Source organism: Marmota monax, unplaced genomic scaffold (assembly GCF_021218885.2).
Source record: "Marmota monax isolate L192 unplaced genomic scaffold, Marmota_monax_Labrador192_F-V1.1 WCK01_AAM20220418_F8-fsc00024, whole genome shotgun sequence".
NCBI classification, from domain to species: domain Eukaryota; kingdom Metazoa; phylum Chordata; class Mammalia; order Rodentia; family Sciuridae; genus Marmota; species Marmota monax.
Genome location: NW_026695224.1, coordinates 34,971,910 through 34,991,023, shown reverse-complemented (window position 1 = coordinate 34,991,023; position 19,114 = coordinate 34,971,910). Strand labels below are relative to the sequence as shown.

The 19,114-nt window shown below is 48.0% G+C and overlaps 1 protein-coding gene across 3 annotated transcripts in view; it reads left to right on the top strand.

The window, feature by feature from the left end:
• The first annotated feature begins 3,991 nt into the window (after window positions 1–3,991).
• Window positions 3,992–19,114, top strand: part of Klhdc4 (kelch domain containing 4) — a 41,004-nt gene continuing 25,881 nt past the window's right edge. Inside the window, exons 1-4 of one of the 3 annotated variants that reach the window (XM_046434929.2) lie at window positions 3,992–4,161; window positions 11,322–11,413; window positions 14,068–14,146; window positions 15,441–15,539. In XM_046434929.2, coding sequence (XP_046290885.1) covers window positions 4,063–4,161; window positions 11,322–11,413; window positions 14,068–14,146; window positions 15,441–15,539 — 369 coding nt within the window. In that variant the 5' untranslated portion in view covers window positions 3,992–4,062. The remainder of the gene's footprint in view (window positions 4,162–11,321; window positions 11,414–14,067; window positions 14,147–15,440; window positions 15,540–19,114) is intronic. The other 2 variants (XM_046434933.2, XM_046434930.2) reach the window with 2 other exon arrangements.

Genomic DNA, 19,114 nt, shown 5'->3' with positions numbered 1-19,114 from the left:
TCTCCAATCCTTTATATTTTTTATTTTGAGACAGAGCCTTGCTAAGTTTCTGAGGCTGGTCTTGAACTTGTGATCCTCCTGCCGCAGACCCCCAAGTCACTGGGATCACAACTGTGGGCTGCTGCAACTGGCTCAGTTGATTTCTGATAAAGGTGAAAAGGCAATTACTGGGGAAATACAATCTCTTCAACAAATGGTGGAAGAAAAGCTACATGCCAAAATATTTCTTTTTCATCCATACATTGTTCCCCAAACAAGAATTAATTCAAAAGGAATCACAGATTTATTTATAAAATAAATAACTATAAAACTTTTAGAAAATTTAAGGGAAAATATTAGGATCCTATGCCAGGTTAAATGTTTTTAAAGATGATACCAAAAGCCTAAGTTGATAAATTGTACTTTATCAAAATTAAGAACTTCTGTTCTCTGAAAGACATACTTTTTAAAATTTTTGTACTGGGGATTGAACTCAGGGACATTCAGCCACTAAGCCTCATCCCCAGCCCTATTTTGTATTTTATTTAGAGACAGGCTCTCCCTGAGTTGCTTATTGCCTTGAATTTGCTGAGGCTGGCTTTGAACTTGCAATACTCCTGCCGTAGCCTCGCCAGCTGCTGGGATTACAGGCATGCGCCATCCCACGCAGCTTGAAATACACTCTTTTTTTTTTAAAAAAAATATTTTTTACTTGTAGTTGGACACAATACCTTTATTCTATTCATTTATTTTATTTGTGGTGCTGAGGCTAGAACCCAGGGTCTCATATGTGCAACGCAAATGCTTTACCACTGAGCCACAACCCCAGCCCTTGAAATATACTCTTAATAAAAGAGTGTATAAATACACTCTTAAATTACATATCTGATGAAGAAATTGATCTAAAATGTTTAAATAGCTCTCAAGCTCATCAAAAAGGAAATACCCCCCCCCCCAAATGGGCAAAATAAGATAGGTACGGTGGTGTATTTCTGTAATCCTAGCTACTTGGGAGGCATTTGTCCTTCATTTAGTCTGTCATTAAGAATTTCTTTTGTGGGCTGGGGATGTGGCTCAAGCGGTAGCGCGCTCGACTGGCATGCGTGCGGCCCAGGTTCGATCCTCAGCACCACATACAAACGAAGATGTTGTGTCTGCCAATAACTAAACAATAAATATTAAAAAAAAATCCCTAAAAAAAAAAAAAGAAAGAATTTCTTTTGTTTTCTGAACTTCTACTTGAACTTCTACTAGGTGCTCCGTGGCCAATACAATGACACATGTCAGTATAAAAGAAACACAATTATTTTCTCATAATATCACAAATTCTGGGAAATTTAGCAAGATCCTCCCTCAAAATAAAAAATAAAAAGGGCTGGGATGTTACTCAATAGTAGAGAGCCTTGGATTCAGTCCCCAATATCACAAAAATAGATGTATAGATAGATAGATAGATATAGTTGGAAATTTTAGCATTTCCCACTCTGGAACTGATTCAAACAAGAAGAAAAGATTCAGTAAAAATATATAAGGCTATACATAATTTGAACAACAGTATTAATCAACTGGGCCTAACCTCCACTTACAAAATGCCATTCATCACAGAGTTAAGGAATGAAACTCAGCCATCAGCACATGACATGCTCTAGGATCATGGGATGGCTCTGAACTGTGCCTCAGTACATCTACAAGGACTGACATCATGAAGTGTACCCTCCTCAATTACAAAAGAAGTTAATTGGAAATAAGTACCAATTGGGGCTAGGGTTGTAGCTTACTGGTTGAGTGCTAGTCTTGCATGTGTGAGGCACTGTGTTCGATCCTCAGCACCACAAAAATAAATAAATAAAACAAAGATATTGTGTCCACCTACAACTAAAAAATAAAAAAAGTACCAAAACACGAAAAGATACCCAGATATTTAGATATTAAAAACACCCCATAAAGGTGAGAATTTGCTTCCAGCCACTATGGAGCAATGAGACTGAATTTACCTTTTTCCCTTAAAATACTGAAAAACTGGGTGTAATATATGAAACAATGGCTTTGATTTTATGTTTCTCTTCCCCGCCCCCCTTTTTATGGTATGGGGGATTGAACCCACTTAACCACTGAGCCACACCCCCAGGGGCACTTAACCACTGAGCCACACCCCCAGGGGCACTTAACCACTGAGCCACACCCCCAGCCCTCTTTTTGTATTTTATTTAGAGACAGGGTCTGGCTAAGTTGCTAAGGCTGGCTTTGAACTTGCCACCCTCCTGCCTCAGCCTCCCAAGCCACTGGGATTACAGGTGTGTGCCACTGTGCCTGGCTCCTTCCCTCCTTTCTTATTCCTTGTTTTATTTTACAAAGCATTTGGGGAGCATCTTCATATGTTTGTTTCACTAGAACAGAATCTCCCTGAAGGGGGCAGCTGGGTCTTGTGTTTGGTGTGTCATGTGGCCTAGTACATGTCCCACGTGTTGCAGTATTCAACTAATGTTGTTAAATGATTGTCAGTCAGGTCAGAATCATGACCTCACTCAACAGCATGTAGACTCTAAGGTTTGTATATTGCTTTTGATGTTTTGTTATTTCACTCGATTCTCTCAAGATTTCTTTGTGGTAGGGGCTGGTTTATTATTCTCATTTTCCATGTGGAAAATGTGTGAAGAACCATCTCATATATCCCACACCTGGGTGACTCTTCCAGGCTTGCTGATTATTGTGAAGGTAAAAAGTTGGCATTTGTTCTTCATTTAGTCTGTCATTAAGAATTTCTTTTGTTTTCTGAACTTCTACTTGGAAGCAGCAGAGGGCGCCTGACCACATAAAAGATAGTCTAAAAACATTACACTGGAGAATCCATTGTCAAAAATGTGAATATCACTAAATTAGGGGCCTGTATTTAATCCTTTTATTATTTCAGGATTCTGATCTCACTTTAGATGTTTCATTCTATTCCTTTCTCAGTAATGAGAATTTCAATCTCACGTAAATCATCATGACGTGTAATCCAAGAGTCTTCCAATTTAGCTTCAAGATTCTTTCAATTAATAAAAGTACTAAACCCTGCATCATCCAGACCCTTCTAAATCTTCAATACAGACTACACTCTTCCTTTTGCAGGTATTAAGAGGGGACCACTGTAACGCATTGCCAACAGACGTGCTGTAACCGAAGGGCTAATTTGCTTCAAGTGCATTGCCTTGAGGTGACCCAGTATTCTCAGAAAGCATGGAAGGATTAGGTGTGTTCTCCAAGTCACAGCATACTAGAGGGCATGTATGTACTGTTATTCCCCCAGGCAATGGTGAGGACTCAAGTCTTCGGTGGTTCATCTTAGGGATTATATTGCGGCTGAGGTCAGGTTTTGTGAGTTCTCCGCAGCGCCCCACATCACTCGTGGAGTCGTGGAAGCCTTAGTCCAGCTCCCCCTTTCTTCCTATTGTTTTCCCAAATCTCATATTCTTCTGGAAGGACTGGGTTTCACCGCCCTTCCTCGGCTATTCAGTGTTAAGTGGCCGACTGGATCCAGGGCTGAGTCCTTTGGCAGCTCACCCACAAAGGAAGAAACCAGGTAATTCCCTGACTCGCGCTTTCCCTTTGCCAACTGTCTTGCGTGTCCTTGTCCTTAAGTCGCCCCATTTCCTTGATCACAGCCCAAAGACGACACCCAGGTGGAACTCTGCTCTTCCCACCGCCATTCCCGACCTCCTCGGGGTCACACCCTAGAAGGTTCCCAGCGCGGGGGGGCTGATCAGCTTCTCGGCCTCGACCACCGTCGGCCTCAGGGCGACAGCGCCAGCCCCGCGCGGCCAGCGGGACGGCCCGGTCCCCGAGGAGCGCGGCAGCCCAAGGCCCGGCCCGCGGGGAGAGAAGGGCCGCCCGCTCCGGAGGCGCCAGTCCGCGGGGCCCGAGGAACCCTCGCGCAGGGTCTCGGACCTGGGCGGACGACGGCGCCCCGCCTCGAGCTGGCGCTGCAGCCCCGCGCCGGAAGTGGCGGACCCACCGGAAGTGACGCCATCCGCGCGCGCGGAGCCCCGCTTCCGGCCGGCCGCGCTCCTTCCCTGGTGTGCAGGTTTCCGTGGCCGCAGCGCCATGGGCAAGAAGGGCAAGAAGGAGAAGAAGGGGCGCGGCGCGGAGAAGACGGCCGCCAAGATGGAGAAGAAGGCGTCCAAGCGCTCGCGGAAGGAGGAGGTGAGCGGCCCGAGCCTGGGGAGCGGAGGGCCTGGGCCTCTCCTCCTGAGGGGCAGGAGGTCCTGCACCAGCGCCCAGGAGCGAGCGTGTGGGGCCAAGTAACCGGAGCAGCCTCCGGAAATGTCGGGCATCCCGCCGAGTGGACGGCCACCCCCTGCCCTCCCTCCCCTCACCCGGGGACCTCAGTGCTGTCCGTGGGGTAGACTTGGTGCTTTCTGTTGACCTGTGCTCAAGGCCTCCCTCACTGAGGTGGTTGTCACGGCCGCGGTGTGGCGCGCGTTTGTGGCGTGGCGGGACTGTGCTCTCTGGGCTTTCACCCTCACAGCTGCCTGACTTAGGTAGCACCGGCTCTTCCCCTGGACAGTTGGGAAGCCGGAGACAACAGGTCACACGCCCTTGAAGTGGTGGAGAGCTGGGATTTGACCAGATACTCCCAATCCCGTCCAGAGCTCTTGGCCACTCCTTCGCACCTTTCTCCTTAAGATGCTCATCTCTCCATTTGCTCATTTGTCACATAATGGGTTGGTCTTTTCCTTTCAACTGGCTTTAAGCTCTAATCACCTAAGGTTCCTGACCAATCAGGTGCACAGGCTGTGCAGGTCTGGGTTGGGTCTCTCCACTGCTACTAGCTGGACTGCCTCAGAGGAGCAGGACTTTCCTGCCTAGAATCAGTTCATCTGTGTGACCTCTGAAAGCAGTGCTTGGTACTCAGAACTTCATCTTTATACATTTTGCATCTCCCAGTTGTGCTGGGACTTAGATGATGATACCAGTATCTTCCACAAAGAGAGCGCTTGCCCTCGGACATTGCACGCAGTCTTGATTCATTCTCAAAACAAACCCTTGGGGTCACTGGTCAGATGATCAGGCCAACCCCACAGAGGATGATCTCCCTGTCTTCAAGTTAGTTGTGCCATATAACACCTCGTTATGGGAGTGATGTCCCATCATTTCACAGTCCTGTAGATCGTCAAGAAGGCAGGGAAGTCTTGGAGGAAGCTGGGAATTCTGCCGCGGAGCCCACATGCCTGACCACCTGGCTGATAGCTTGTCTCTGTCCTGGCCTCTGACACTTCTCCAACTTCCTCTCCAGGCTAACTCCTTCAGCCCTACCACCTTTATTTTGATGTCTCAATTGCACCAAGTTCTTCCTGATTATTATTATTATTTTTTTTCTTCCTCACCTCTACCTGAGTCACATTCCTCGTGATTGGCTCTTTTTCGTCTTACAGCTTATCATCATCACCTGGAGAGACTCTCACTGACTAGACTATCTGTACCACCCAGCCCCTGCTCCTTCCTGATAATCAGGAGCCTCAGCCGAGGCTAAGAGGTGCTGCCAGAGTAGTAGGAACAAGTGCTGCTGGTGAGGGTTCAGCATGCAGGCATGTGGTGGGGCTGCTGGAGAACTGGGGAGTGGTGGGAGATGCCCCACCCTATCCTTATGATTGGTGACACTGCCCCTCCCAGCTGTACACATTTTCCTATGTCTGGGAAATCCGGACAAAGCCTGACTCCCAACAAGAGGCACAGTGGGACTCCTTTGTCCTTATGTGATTGGGTTACTAACATGGGTGGCCTTGGTCTGTGGGGCACAGTGCCAGCTGCACACCAGGGCTACTCCCTATCCCACCCACTGCCCTCTTTGCAGCCCATTCCTTCCTCATCTTCCAGTAATCCCTTCTTCTTCCAGGTCTTCTATAAACTTCCATTTGTTCAGTAAAATGTCTTGAGTATAGAATGCAGTATATTTTGTCAGGGACGTGGTGGTCCTTGGATGGCTGCAGATAACAGCCACATAGGAGCAGAACCATGGGTGCTTCCATGGCCTGCTGGTGAGCATAGATTGGTGGAGCCACCTTTGGATTCTAATTTGTCTGTATCCAGGAAAGTGAATGCTTAGCTCTCAGTCATATCTGAGAACTTCTTGTAGAAAAACTTCCTTCTCCCCAGGAAGACAGGCTTGAGAATGGGCATGGTAGTAGTACTTGTCAAAGAAAGGGTGGGGAGGATGTTATCTGAGTTGTTCACAGCAAATAAGCTGTGACTGAATCATAATGATAGTTTTAGTGTCTCAAATGGAGACAGGGACCACCAGAGAGAGGGCAAAGGTGCAGCGGGCCTTCGATCCTGGCCTGACAGCAGGCCCAGGAGGCTTGGTGTGAGCCACCCTCCGCCAGTATCAGCTTTGCATCGTTGATGTCAGGGTGCCCTGTGTGTATTCTCATGTCTTTAGCACAGGGCAAAAACACCTGAGTTGAGTGCGATTCCCACCCCTGCAAATCACCAGTGAAACCTCTCTTGTTCAGAGAGCCAACCTGACGTCATCTTGTTGGCGCTCAGTCTCCTCTCCTAAACGGTAGCCCCAATATTGCCTGCAGCCCCCAGTCGCCTGTGTGCTTTCCCACCTGACTCAGATTGACTTCTGGTCATCACATCAACAGATCCCAGTTCTAGCCAGGTGTGGTGGTGCATACCTGTAATCCCAGCTACTCAGGAGGCTAAGGCATGAGGATCCTGAGTTTGAGGCCAGCCTGGGCAACTTAGTAAGACTGTCTTAGGAACAAATAGAAAAGCTAGGGATGTTGCTCAATGGCAGAGCTACCCTGAGTACCACGTACCTTTAAAAAAAAAAAAAAAGATTCCAAAAGATCCCAGTGTCTGCCTCTGGGCATCATTTTGGTGTCTGGTAGGACACTGTGAGAGGAACATGGAACTCCCTAATGCAATATTACTGTGACAGTGTGGCCGCCCAGGTCTTTTTTCCAGAGTAGTTGCTTTGACAGGCGATCTGCCCTCAGTTTTCCCTAGTCACTTTGTTTCTTCCTGCAGGCAGGGCTTCCCCTCCCCTCCTGATCTTGCAGGCATAGCTCCCCATCTGTTTTCTTCACTTCCCCACTCTCCCGCTTTCTCTCTTTTTCTCTTTGTGTCTTTCTCATTCTATTTTTCAGTCCCTGCTCACATCAGGGCACAGGTGTGCAGAGGCCTCTGTGGTACTGGGAGTCAGCATCCCTGACACAGGAGGCTCTTATCAGGGCTAAACACCCTGGCAGCTGCTAACTAGAACACAGGTCTGGTCCCCCAAAGTAGTTGGCAGGCCCACGTGAAAAGGGGGGTTTGAGTCCCCCGGCATGTAAGAAGCAGGGGAATTTGAGAGCCCTAGACTCCTCACCTTTTCTTTCTCTAGGGAGAGGAATCCTATTTATTTTTCTAAACTGGGTGGCACCACAAGGACTAGGACCTCTTGGTCATAAACAAACTCTCAACGACCTGCTCTCACAGGTCCTTTCCCATCAAGGCTGAATTCAGGGTCGTCTGCCCTTTCTGCCCCTCTGATGCCTTCCCTCCATTGCCATCTCCTTAGTGGCACCAGTCCCCTCCTGTCCCTCCACTCCACCCTGAGAAACCAGCCCTGACCTTTCCTGGGAAACTTTATTCTTGGACAAAATTAGGACCAGCTAATGGGGTTTATACTCTGAGAGAAGTACCTAATGGAGAAGGAAGTCTCAGTGGCGTGTCTGTCCTTTTCCTAACAGATTTGGATTATGTGAGGAAAGATTCTGGGATGAGTTCCTAAAGCTAATTCATCTCGGCTTACCTGGCGAGATGTGATGGTAGACCTGGCTCATTGTTGCCCTGCAGGTGGGAAGCTAGAATTAGATGCTAAGGAATAGGCGTGGCTTATGGGTATGTATCATCCCCCAGGTGGCAGCGTATGTAAGGCAGGCAGCGATGCCATCCTAGGTGAGGATACCAGTGGTGTTACAGCTTTGCTGTCCATAGGGAGTAGACAGAGCACTCTGTCACCTGCTTTGCAGAGGGCAGGAAGCGATGCACGGTTAAACCTGTGAATTGTGACAGAGTCCAGTTGCATTCTTTTTTTTTTTTCTTCTTTTTAGTTGTAGATGGACACAATACTTTATTTATTTGTGTGGTGCTGAGGATTGAACCCAGTGCCTCACACATGTGAGGCAAGCACTCTGCCACTGAGCCACAACCCCCAGCCTAGCTGCATTCTTAAACGGGCTGACAGAAGGTTTCAGAAAATACACTGTCCCTCTGACTCAGCAGAGAGAGAGAGACCCTGATAGTCATGGCTTCAATCTCTCAATCAGCCCCAGATATTAGGAGAAAATTGCAAAAATTAGAACAGGGACATCAAACTCCTGTAGCTGCTCTGGTTAATGAGGCCTTGAAGGTATGTAATAATAGAGACAGGGCAGAAGCAAACTGGGCTAAGTTATTGGCTGAAAAAGAAACAAAACCCCCAGCTTTTAGCTGCCCTATTACAGAACCCTCCAGGCGACCTTAAGAAACAGCCCTCTCAGAAGTTTGGAAGTCATTGATAGCCCCTGGGGCCCACTCAGTGTGCTTACTGACACCAGAAAGGCCATAGGCAGTGGGAGTTCCCTAGTCGTCCAGATCGGGCGCACCTGGGTGGCACCCCAGCTCAAGGCCTCTGTGGGCACTGCTGGAAGATGAATCTGGGGGAGTGATGGGCCTGAGCGCTGCTGCAGCTCCACATCGATCAGGCTCACTGTGGCGGGTAGGAAAAGTAAGTCACTGTCCACCTAGAGCTGTCTCTTCTGTCCTGCCTCAGCTTGCTGGTCGTCTTCAAGCCTGGACGTTCCATGGTAGGAATAGATGGTGGACCTCAGTGAAGACCTTCACTTTTCTTCTTACTTGCAAAATGGCTCTCCAGCTGCCTCCCATTCCTATCTTTATGTTCCGGAATGTCCTGTCCTTTTGTTAGGAAAGAACCTACTAAAAAGATTAGGAGCAAGCATCTCATTAACTAGAAGCCAGATGCAGGTAGAAAAGCCCCGGTGCCAGGCATTCCTCTGGGGTGGACTCTAGTGACGGCTCACTCAGTAGAGAGACCTGTACATGAAGCATGGGAAAGAGACAGACGGAGCTTCCCACTGGGCTCCAGGTGCCAGAGGGTGTCTGACCAGGTAAAGACAGCTGGTTACACCCCTGCCTTGGCCTTCCCAACTTAGAAGTCCTTTCATATGTGACATATGTGAAAGGCTGGGTTTAGCTTTAAGGGCTCTAACCCCCAAATTGGGCCTGAAGCCTATTCTCCAAGCAGATCGAGTGATATTATCAGTACTGCAGTCAACCAGACCTAAAAGATGGCCTCTTGACAATGCTGAGGTTGAGTGGTTTGTAGATGGGAGTAGTTTTTAAAACATCAAAATGACCACCCTGGAAGTATTTGGGCTCTCTGCCAAAAATTCCCTACACTCCCTGTGTGTACTTCCCTGTGTGCTCTTCTAGTTACCACCCTCCCTGTGTCCACCATAGCCAGGCTCCCAAATAGTAGTGCACAGTGTCTTCCTGCCTTACCATCATTAGTCAGCCAGCTCTTAATCGAAGTCTTAATTGGTCACACTTTGACCTGCCTGCATCTCTCTAATAATTAGTCCTGGCAAAAAAAAAAAGTCTACCTCATCTTAAACCCAGAAGGGTGGCTTTGGTCCTCCTGTTACTTGATTCCTCTTAACTGGTGTGATCAGCTACCCACTTCTTGAAACTTTGGATTTCCTTGGTTTCTGTGACATCTATCTGTTTCCTTTGTTTTACCTTATTCAGTAAACTTCCCTGCTTGGTATTGTGGTAGGTGTCTGGGATGCAAAGATGTTATAGCCATAGATCATTCAGGACTAAGAGGTTTGGGCAGATTTCTGAAATTTTCCTACCCTTTTCAGGTTGTTTTGCTGCCTTTTTGTTTCTCAGCACTGTGTGGAAATGCTTTAAAGACACTGCTCAGAAAGGTGGAGGTTCAGTAAGCCTAGCCTTGGAGACAACAGGGACTGCGCAGAAAGGAGCTCCCAGGGAGAACAGAGCTGAGAGACTGAGTGGACAGTTGACAGATGGAGGTGGCAGGAAAGACAGACCCCTTGCATCAGAGCAGCCTCAGGGCCATAACTTGGAAAAATCTCTGTGCATTCCTTGACCTCAAGAACTGTCTCTAGTGTGCGCTCTGGGCAGGGCATACCTCTGAGCTACACTCCTGGCCTGAGACTGTTTCTGCTTTCAAAGATTGTGTTTTCCCTGAACAGATAAAGCCTGCAGGTTAAGAAGGTTGAGTGAGATTGGCTTGGATTTTAAGGGATTTGTGTGACCTTCTTGGGTGCTGGAGATTGAAGACGTTCCGTAAAGTGTGCTGGGCAGGGTGGACATCGGCAGTGCTCACTTTCCTGGGCTGTCCCTTAGAAAGAATCTGAGCTGACATGATCCAGAGAACAAGGCACACTTCGTTAACTAGGTCATTGATCGTTGTCCTGTGTCAGCTTCCTGTGTCCTCCTTGTGCTTATTAGTAGACTTTTTAAAAGTTGCTGTTTATCTGACCTGTGCTGAGGAAAGGGGTTTGGGTAACTGTTGAGGCCCATGGAGCTGTGTGCAGAGGCCAGTGTTGGGTTGGTAAGAGGGAGGTTGCTCTGAAAGTGTCTTAAGTGCTAGAAGGACATCTGAACTTCCAGCTCTGCAGAATGTGGGAACAAGGTGTGCGAGCGGGAGGAATGAAAGAGGCAGATCCCAGGTCTCAGTGCGAACAAGGTGAGGGAGTGCGTTTGAGAGGAGACTGCAGGCCGCTTTCCAGATGACTGGCCTTGCACCAGCTGTGGGGATGGGGTGTACTTGGTGCCTGCAGGGAGTGAGGGCTGGGCAGGGCGGAAGACTGGCCTCCAGAGCTGCCCAGCTGTGCCAGTGCATCAGCACCTCAGCTTTAGGTCTGCGGCCACAGCTGTCAGTAGGGGTCTCTGAGCCTCTGTGCAGGCCCTGTCCCAACCTGTCTCCAACGCTTCTCTGTTGGAGCTCATATTTTATCATGGGGGTAGGTGGGGGTGTGAACAGGACAGACAAGAGCAAGACAAAGACCAGGTACTGTTGTCATACAGGGGGCAGGCGGGGGCACCCTGGGCCTGGGTGCTGAAGTTAAGGTGGGCAAGTGCTCCACCACTGGGCTGTGTCCCCAGCCCTGTGTTTTCTGAATGTGTTCAGCCCTGTGCATTTCAAACCCAGGGAGAGCAGGTTGTGATTCACAGATGTGACTGGACCAGTCTGATCCAAGTGACCCTGGAGGAAAGCTGGCCAGGCTTTTGGCTCCATGGCAGGTTCTAGAAAGAGTCTCATGTTTGCTGCTTGTGTGCCCTAGGAAGACCTGGAAGCCCTGATAGCCCATTTCCAGACACTGGATGCCAGGAAGACCCAGGTCACCGAGACACCGTGTTCCCCGCCCTCTCCACGGTAAGCAGGCAGGCTTCCCTGCCTTCTAGTTCTGTTTCCCTCTCTCCCCTAAGTTGGAAAGTGACTTGACATGGATACATGTTCTCAGGAATGACTGAGCACTCTGAACATTTCCCATGAGCACTTGCTGTGGGTCACTTGCCTCTGCAAAGCTGGGGACAGGCTGTGAGCTCTGCTGTCCTGTAGGGGCCTGGGGGTATGGCTCAACACGGCTGCTCCTCTTAGAGTGGGTTTGAAGGCACTATAGTTGGTGGCACCCATGGGTGAGTATCACCCCCCCAAGCTATTGTTTGGCTCTGAAGGTTTTTAAAAGTGTTTTAAAACATCACAGGTGTTTGTTCTGATGCCTTTAAGTTCTCACATGAAGCTTATTAGATATACATTGCCATTTTAAGTGAGCGTATAAATGGTGAAGGAAATCTCAGGTCTCTTGCAGGATTTCAAACACCCATGGATAGAGCTGGTGTGGGCTGAAATGAGCAGGCATTGGTTTCCCTCTGGCTGCTTCCTCCTAGTTTCTGAGTGCTGATTATTTTCTGCTTCTGTCTGGGACCCTCTGCTTCTCTGTTGGTTACTCACAGAGCAGACGCAGGACATTGAGTGCATCAAGCTCTTTAGTTCCTAACCTAGGGAGGCCCAGCATCCTCATGAGAAGAGTAGGGAAACGTGTAACTGCCGAACATGTAACCTAGGCTTGTTTTGTTCACTTGAGAAATGTCTGCTTCAGTCCTCAGAATGAGATGCAGCTTGCAGGTCCCGCCTGGTGGCGTGTCAGCCTGGGCCAGCCTTCAGGAAGGTGGCTCTGCTGTGCGGTCTTTGCCTCAGCAAAGTCAGGACTGACTCTGTGCCTGCATCCCTGGGCCCTTGGGCCAGTGGCAGGGTGCAGTGAGCCCCTGAGCAGAGTGCTGATGGTGGAGCAGCCCCAGGCACACATCCTGTTGTTGTTTAGTTCATTCTGCTGGGGACTGGGTTTTATTTTTCCTTTAGTTGGTATGTTTTCTTTGGTAGATGGACATTTTCATTTGAGTGGTTGAAGCAGATTGGATATTTTTAAGGCTTCTTTGTGGGTACTGGCGCTCCTGAGGAAAGCTACTTGGAACATGGGTTGTTATTATTATTAGTTTTGATGACGTTTTAGAACTTTTTCTAAAGAAAAAGCTTGTCCCAAAAGTCAGATTAAATGCCAAGTATATAAAGTGCTGGCTGTCCCTGTGCCAGCTGGGCATGCCTGCCAGGCAGAGGGAGCTGGTGTTGGAACATATGGTGAGATGAAGACCTTGTTTGGTAGCCTTCATAACTTCTGACCTCCCTCCTCTCAGCTGTCTGTCATTAGGAACCCTTGACAGTTACAGGTTCCTAAGAAGCATGGCCCTGAGTGTGGCCCAGGTGTGGCCTAGGGCCAAGGACGCTGCACTCACTGGGTGTCTGTGCCTCTTGCTGCCTGCGCCTAGGTGGTGCCTGGGTACAGTGGGGCCTTGTTGCTACTTTCTGCTTTGGGCCTCATACAGATTCTTGTGTTAGGCACTTTGCCACAGAAAACTAAGAGATGTTAAGAGAAAACTAAACAAAACAAAACTGGGGGTGGGTGGGAAGCATTGTTCTTTTCTAAAAATGTGTCATTGTGGTTGTGTGTGTGACACAGTTTGCCGTTTTTAACCTTTTCTTCAGTTCTGTGGCGTAACTCGCATTCACAGTGCTGTGCAGCCATCTGCATGGCCGAGTATCACATCCTGCCCTGTACGAGACCGCTCCCTGTCCTGCTGCCCTGCTCGCGTTGTCTCCTGGGCTGTGGAGGCTGTTCAGATGCTGGCACCACACCATGTTGGCATTGGGGCTTGGCCTTACCTACCTTGTGCTGGTGGATGCTTGTGAGCAGTGCTGTGGTGGACATGGCTGCAGGTGTCCCCTGGAGTTTCCATCTGGGGGCTGCCGATTCATGACGCAGCTCTGGATTTAGCTTCTGAGGGATGCCAGACTGTTCCCCTGCAGCTGCACTGTTTTAATGCTGGTCTCTTTACTGGGAAATTTCCCAGACTGTGAAATCTTTCTGTGCATAATAAATCCCCAAGAGAAAAATAGAGGTTTCAGATTTCCCCAGTTGCGTGACTTTGAAATGATTTTCCCTTTGAGAAGCAGTTTCTGGAATGAGTAGTGTGGACCCACCTGGGGACTCCACTGTCAAGGATGCTGAGAGCAGGGCATTCTGCCACAGCCACGGCCTCTTGTCCTGCTTTCTACTGAAGTAGTCAGAATGTGTGTGCAGCTTCCCCAATGGCTATTATTTTGTCCTGTGTATTCAGGAAATAGAGAGTTATTGACATTTTCTTGGCAGAAGGCCCCTGGGACATACTGGGCTTTAGGAGCAGCTTCGATTATGATTTAAGGAGCTAGACCCCCAAACAGGGCAGGTCTGGCAGAGGCAGCGTGGTCAGAGGTCTGAGCTTCTACCTGCCTGCTCATGTTTTCAGCCAGTTCTGAGTGAGGTGGCCCAGACGAGGGCTCTTCAGGTAGGTGCATGAACCCGGTATCTGGCTGGTGGCCTCAGGATGGCCCCAGGGCCTGCTGTCTCTGAAGCATGCTCATGGAAAGGAGCCTGGCCTAGCATGGCGTTGCGTGGTCTGTGTGTGCTCATCTCTGCCTCATGTTTCTTGCAGGTTAAATGCCTCCCTGTCTGCTCACCCTGAGAAAGATGAGTTAATCCTTTTTGGAGGTGAATATTTCAATGGCCAAAAAGTAAAGTATACCTTTTTTCTTTTCCTCTCAACTTTTCTTGGGTGTCATTTGAAGCATAGTTAACTGAAAGCAGTGATATGAGCGTCACCTTCACAATCCTCTCTTACATCCTACTTCCTGGGTGTCAGGCCTGGTGCATCCTTGACAGTCACCAGGGCCAGTTGGGGACTGAGTGACTGCAGGCAGAGTTCTGCAGGGTGTTTGTCCCCAGCACTGCCTGCAGAGGTGGGCCTGCTTGTTCTCTGGTGGTTGCCGGGACCGCTCTTCCTTGTGGTGGCTTTTCATATTCCTACCCTTCAACCTTGGTTTCCGGTGCTGGGAATGGATCCCACGGGGCTGCGCACGCCAGGCAAGCTCTCTTCCACTGAGCTGTATTTCCAGCCTTCAAGGTGGTTCCGAATAAAAAATAATGCTAATAAGTTGTGGGGCTTTTATTTTTGAGTAGTCTAGAAAGCCCTGTGCATGAAGCAGAAAGCTGTGTTCACTTACCTCTGGCCTGGGAGGAGTTCTGTCAGTTCTTAGCCTTCTCTGCCTTTTCGTGCGTTCAAAAACTAGATTTGAGCTGGATGCAGTGGCACATGCCTGTAATCCCAGTGACTGGGGAGCTGAGGCAGGAGGATTGTAAGTTCAAGGCCAGCGTCAGCAACTTAGACCCTGGCTCAAAATAAAAAATAAAAAGGATTGGGAATGAAGCTTAGTGGTAGAGCCCTGGATTCAATCCCCAGTGCGCCAAATCAGTCAGTCTGTCCCCAAAATTTAGGCTTGGGTTTGGAGAGTGAGGGTCTGGCTGAGCAGCCAAGGCGACTGGTGCCTCAGAGCAGTAAACTGTGAGCATTTGGCTTCTGTCTGCAGGACCTCTGACTTTGTGGGAAAGAGCACCTACACAGCCCTTCTGTTTTCTACTTTCAGAGCAGTGTTCAACAGTGACATGAGATGTCGGCACTCTGTTATGAAATGGGCTGTGCTTTAGATGGTTTGCTCAGCTGCGGGCAGATGTCAGTATTCTGGGCACGCTTACGGCAGGCTAGCTCAGCTGTGATATGTGGTCGGTTGGGTGTGTCAAATGCCTTTTCACTCAGAGTGGCAAGCAAATTAACCTACAGCAAGTTGTGGGGCGGCTGTCTTGTTGTCCCTGCAGATCTCAGGATCAGCGCCCTACCTGCCTGTGTTGGTTTATAGTCCGTTGTTGGAGGGGACAAGCTTTCTGGGGATTTGTCATAGTGTCCTCCCCACATGCTGTCACTTTCTTGGAGCATGTCATTCATGATACTGAGGTTCCTCTTCCTTCTCACAGACTCTTCTGTATAATGAGCTCTATGTCTACAACATCAAGAAGGACACTTGGACCAAAGTTGACATCCCTGGTCCACCTCCAAGGCGCTGTGCTCACCAGGTAACCAGTACTGACCATCCTCCTTCCTCCCTCTTCCCAGGCTGGAGCCAAAGGTAGACACTTGCAGAGTCTGTGGAGGGCAGGTAACCTCGTGCTGATCTTCTTGGGCTCCGCTGTTTTCTAACCTGAACTCTTTACTAAGGTTCTTTGTGCTTGTAGTTCTTTACATGTGAGAAGGGGAGGTGGGGTGAAGATCATGTGAAATACCCACGTGTGAACAACTCAGTCTGGCCTGGCACATGATAGGCTAGGAAAAGGCTTGCTTCTCTTATAAGTAAGAGAACCCCATAGGCCCAAGATCTGAACTAGGTGTTGCATAGGAGGAGATGGGATACCCAGGAAAAGGGCACTGGAGGAAGGAAAATAATTATTTTAGAATGAAGTGAGTCATGACAAAGAAGTAGTGTGGAGTTAGCATGTAGTTAGCCTGTTTCTGCTCTTTGCCTCTCTAGGAAGGAGTTCCTGGGCTCCATGGGTATGTGGGTCTGTCCATGGTCCTCGCTGCAGCTTTGCCCTGAGAGCGTGGGGCTCGCTCGCTGCCCTGGAGGAAGGCAGGGAGTGGGTGTGAGGCACAGCTCTTCTGCCTGGACTGTGTCGGCAGATAACTGGCTGCACTGGAGAACTAGGAGTGAGAGTTGGTCTCCTGAGTCACTTGATGGTTGGTTCCCCCAAAGAAAACTGACCAAAACACACTGAAATGAAATTTATTTTCCATAAAGAAAGAATTAAAAAATTCCAGATGGTTAAGATGGGCCTGGCATACGAATGAACATGGTAATTTATGGGGAAGAGTCACCGTGTACACACTTTTATGAAATAAGTACAATTTCACTGTGTCCATTGAGCCACAGAAACTGTTGGCCTCCTGCTAAGCGACAGCTCCTGCCACTCATCGGTGCAGGCCTTGTAGGAGTCCACTGTGTCCTTGCTAAAGAGAGTTACCGAATGGCTTTTATCTGCCAGGCCCTACTGTGGGTGCTGGGTTGTGGCCACAATCCTTAGCTGTGTTCCTGTTTCTTGCCTCATCTGGTCCTGAGGGTGTGGGGATGGATGGACTTGGCTGTCCCTCAGCAGAATCCCAGGCTGGTGGTAGAACCCATTCACAGCATGCTATTTTATGTTGGAGTCTATTGGTTGCTGCTTCTGGCCTTTGGGAAGAGGGTTGTGAACTTCAGGTTTTCCACTTATTCCAGTTAAAACCACAAGGAGGTCCAAATGCCTGGGACACAGACTCATGGGATGAGGAGGAAGTGGGTGCTGAAGGGAAGGCCTTGCTCTGTGCTCTGAGTTGTTGAGGCCTGTACCAGGCGCTTGGTTCCGAGGCTGTGTTTGGCCTCCACAGGACCTGGAGAGTGGTGTGGTTAGTCAGCTTGAGCAGAGCTTCAGGAGTGTTAGACACCTGTGTGCTACATATACGTCTGGAAGGTGGTGTTTAAAAAGCTGTTTGTTTGCTTCTGACCAAGTACCTCAATGGTCACACAGATGATAGCTGGGGAGTAGACTCTTATCAGTAAGCTGGACAATGCCGAGAACAGACAGTGGTGAGGGAGCCAACTGTGGTCAGTTCCAGCCCAGGACACTGGGTCTCTCCAGAAGGGCCAGGTTTGTCCTGAGGGCTGCGCGATAGTTCCAACCAGACCATCAAGTTGTGTCCTCTAAAAGGAAAACACTGATCCTCATTTGGGAGGGATATCAGAGGAAGCAGTTTTAGTGTGCTTTTACAGTAAATTCTCAGACTTCCTTCTTGACCCTGAACCTCTTATGTTTTAAGATAAATTTCTCCCTCTGGGTATCTCTTAGCAAATGATTGTTTTTTCTCCTACCTCAGCATGATTCAGAGTACTGTGTGCTGGTGGTTAGGTCACTTTTAACTGGCAGTGAGCTTATTAAGAGTTCTTTGAGAAATTGGGTCCTTCTGCCAGACAATGGTCCATTCTGTTTGTTTAATAATTTCAAAATGGAAAGAACATTGAACTTGTCCTCAGTTGAAATCTTGAGGCTGCTTTGTTGTGCTGGGGCTCCCAGGGCCTCACACATACTAGGCATGCGTTCTACCATGCAGCCACGTCCCCAGCCTTGAAACCTTTGGGTTTGAATTATAAGCTCCTATTGTTAGTGCCCTAGTTAGCCATTTCATTCTTCTGTTTTTTTTCTTGCCCAAAAAGTTTTCCCCCATGTTTTTCCTGTTTATTGACTGACAGGTCTATATAATGGTCTTTACCCTGAGAGAGTTGGTTCAAGATATTTGAACGGGCCAGATTATTTGAAATAACTAGAATTTCAGTGTGTGTCTTGCTGAACTAGAGTTAACCGTGTGTTTTGAAAGCAGCACAGCTTCTTTGGTGTCGTGGGAAATCTGGGCAGGTGCTTGGCTCAGACGTCCTTGGTGCTTTTAGAAGACTCCCCATGGGTGCATGTTTCTTTTGTGAGAGCGGGAGCTCTGTATTCCTCAATTCTTTTGGGGTGACAAGTAGAGATTTTGTTTTATCATGCATTTCCTTAATAAGTAAAAAAGTAGTTTGGTAGAAGTTCAGATTTAGTTTGTCATGGTTTACTTTTACTGTGCTCGTGGTAAGGGTCTTTCTGCAGGACCCCTCATGCTGGTGTGGGTGGAGACTGGTCCCTGGGCTTTGCTCTTTAGTGGCCACTTGACAGCAAGCTTGGCTTCTTCCGCTCAACCGTTCTGCTTGTGTGGGTGGCCGTAGGTGACCACAGTCCTTTCTGTACTAGAACCTTTAGGAGATGGTGCTGAAGTTGTGAAGTTTTGGGGACATAATGACTCTATTGCCTTTTATCTAGCAACTCTGAAAGCATTCTTTTTTTATTTTTTTATTAGTTGTTGATGGACTTTATTTTATTTATTTATATGTGGTGCTGAGAATAGAACCCAGTGCCTCACATATGTGAAGCAAGCGCTCTACCACTGAGCCACAACCTTAGCCCTGAAAGCATTCTTGAAAGAAAGTAGAAAGGTTCCAGGATACTTAAAAATCTCAGCATTACATCCAAACAGAAACAGTGTTTTCTTTAAGAATTTCTTCTTCTTTTTTTTTTTAAATTCTGATTTGTTTTATATGACAAAGGAATGCATTATAATTCATATCACACATATAGAGAACAATTTTTCATATCTCTGGTTGTATATAAAGTATATTCACACCGTTCGTGTCTTCATACATGTACTTTGGATAATAATGTCCATCTCATTCCACTGTCTTTCCTATCCCCGTGCCCTCTCTCTTCCCCTCCCACCTGTTTGCCCTATCTAGAGTTTTATTTATTTTTATGTGGTGCTGAGGATCAAACCCAGGGCCTCAAACGTGCTAGACAATTGCTCTACCACTGAACACAACCCCAGCCCCTGATGTTTGTTGTTTTAATCAATCATAGTAATAACCATTATTTATCAGGTGGCTAGTATGTGCCCAATACTGTTAAAACACTTCATGAACTAGATTTCTTTTTATAGTCATGTTTGTTGAGATATAATTTATATTTGGTATAATTTGTCCTATTTAGTTTTATAGTTATATGAATTTTGAAAACACAAATATTAAAAAATGACAACATATATA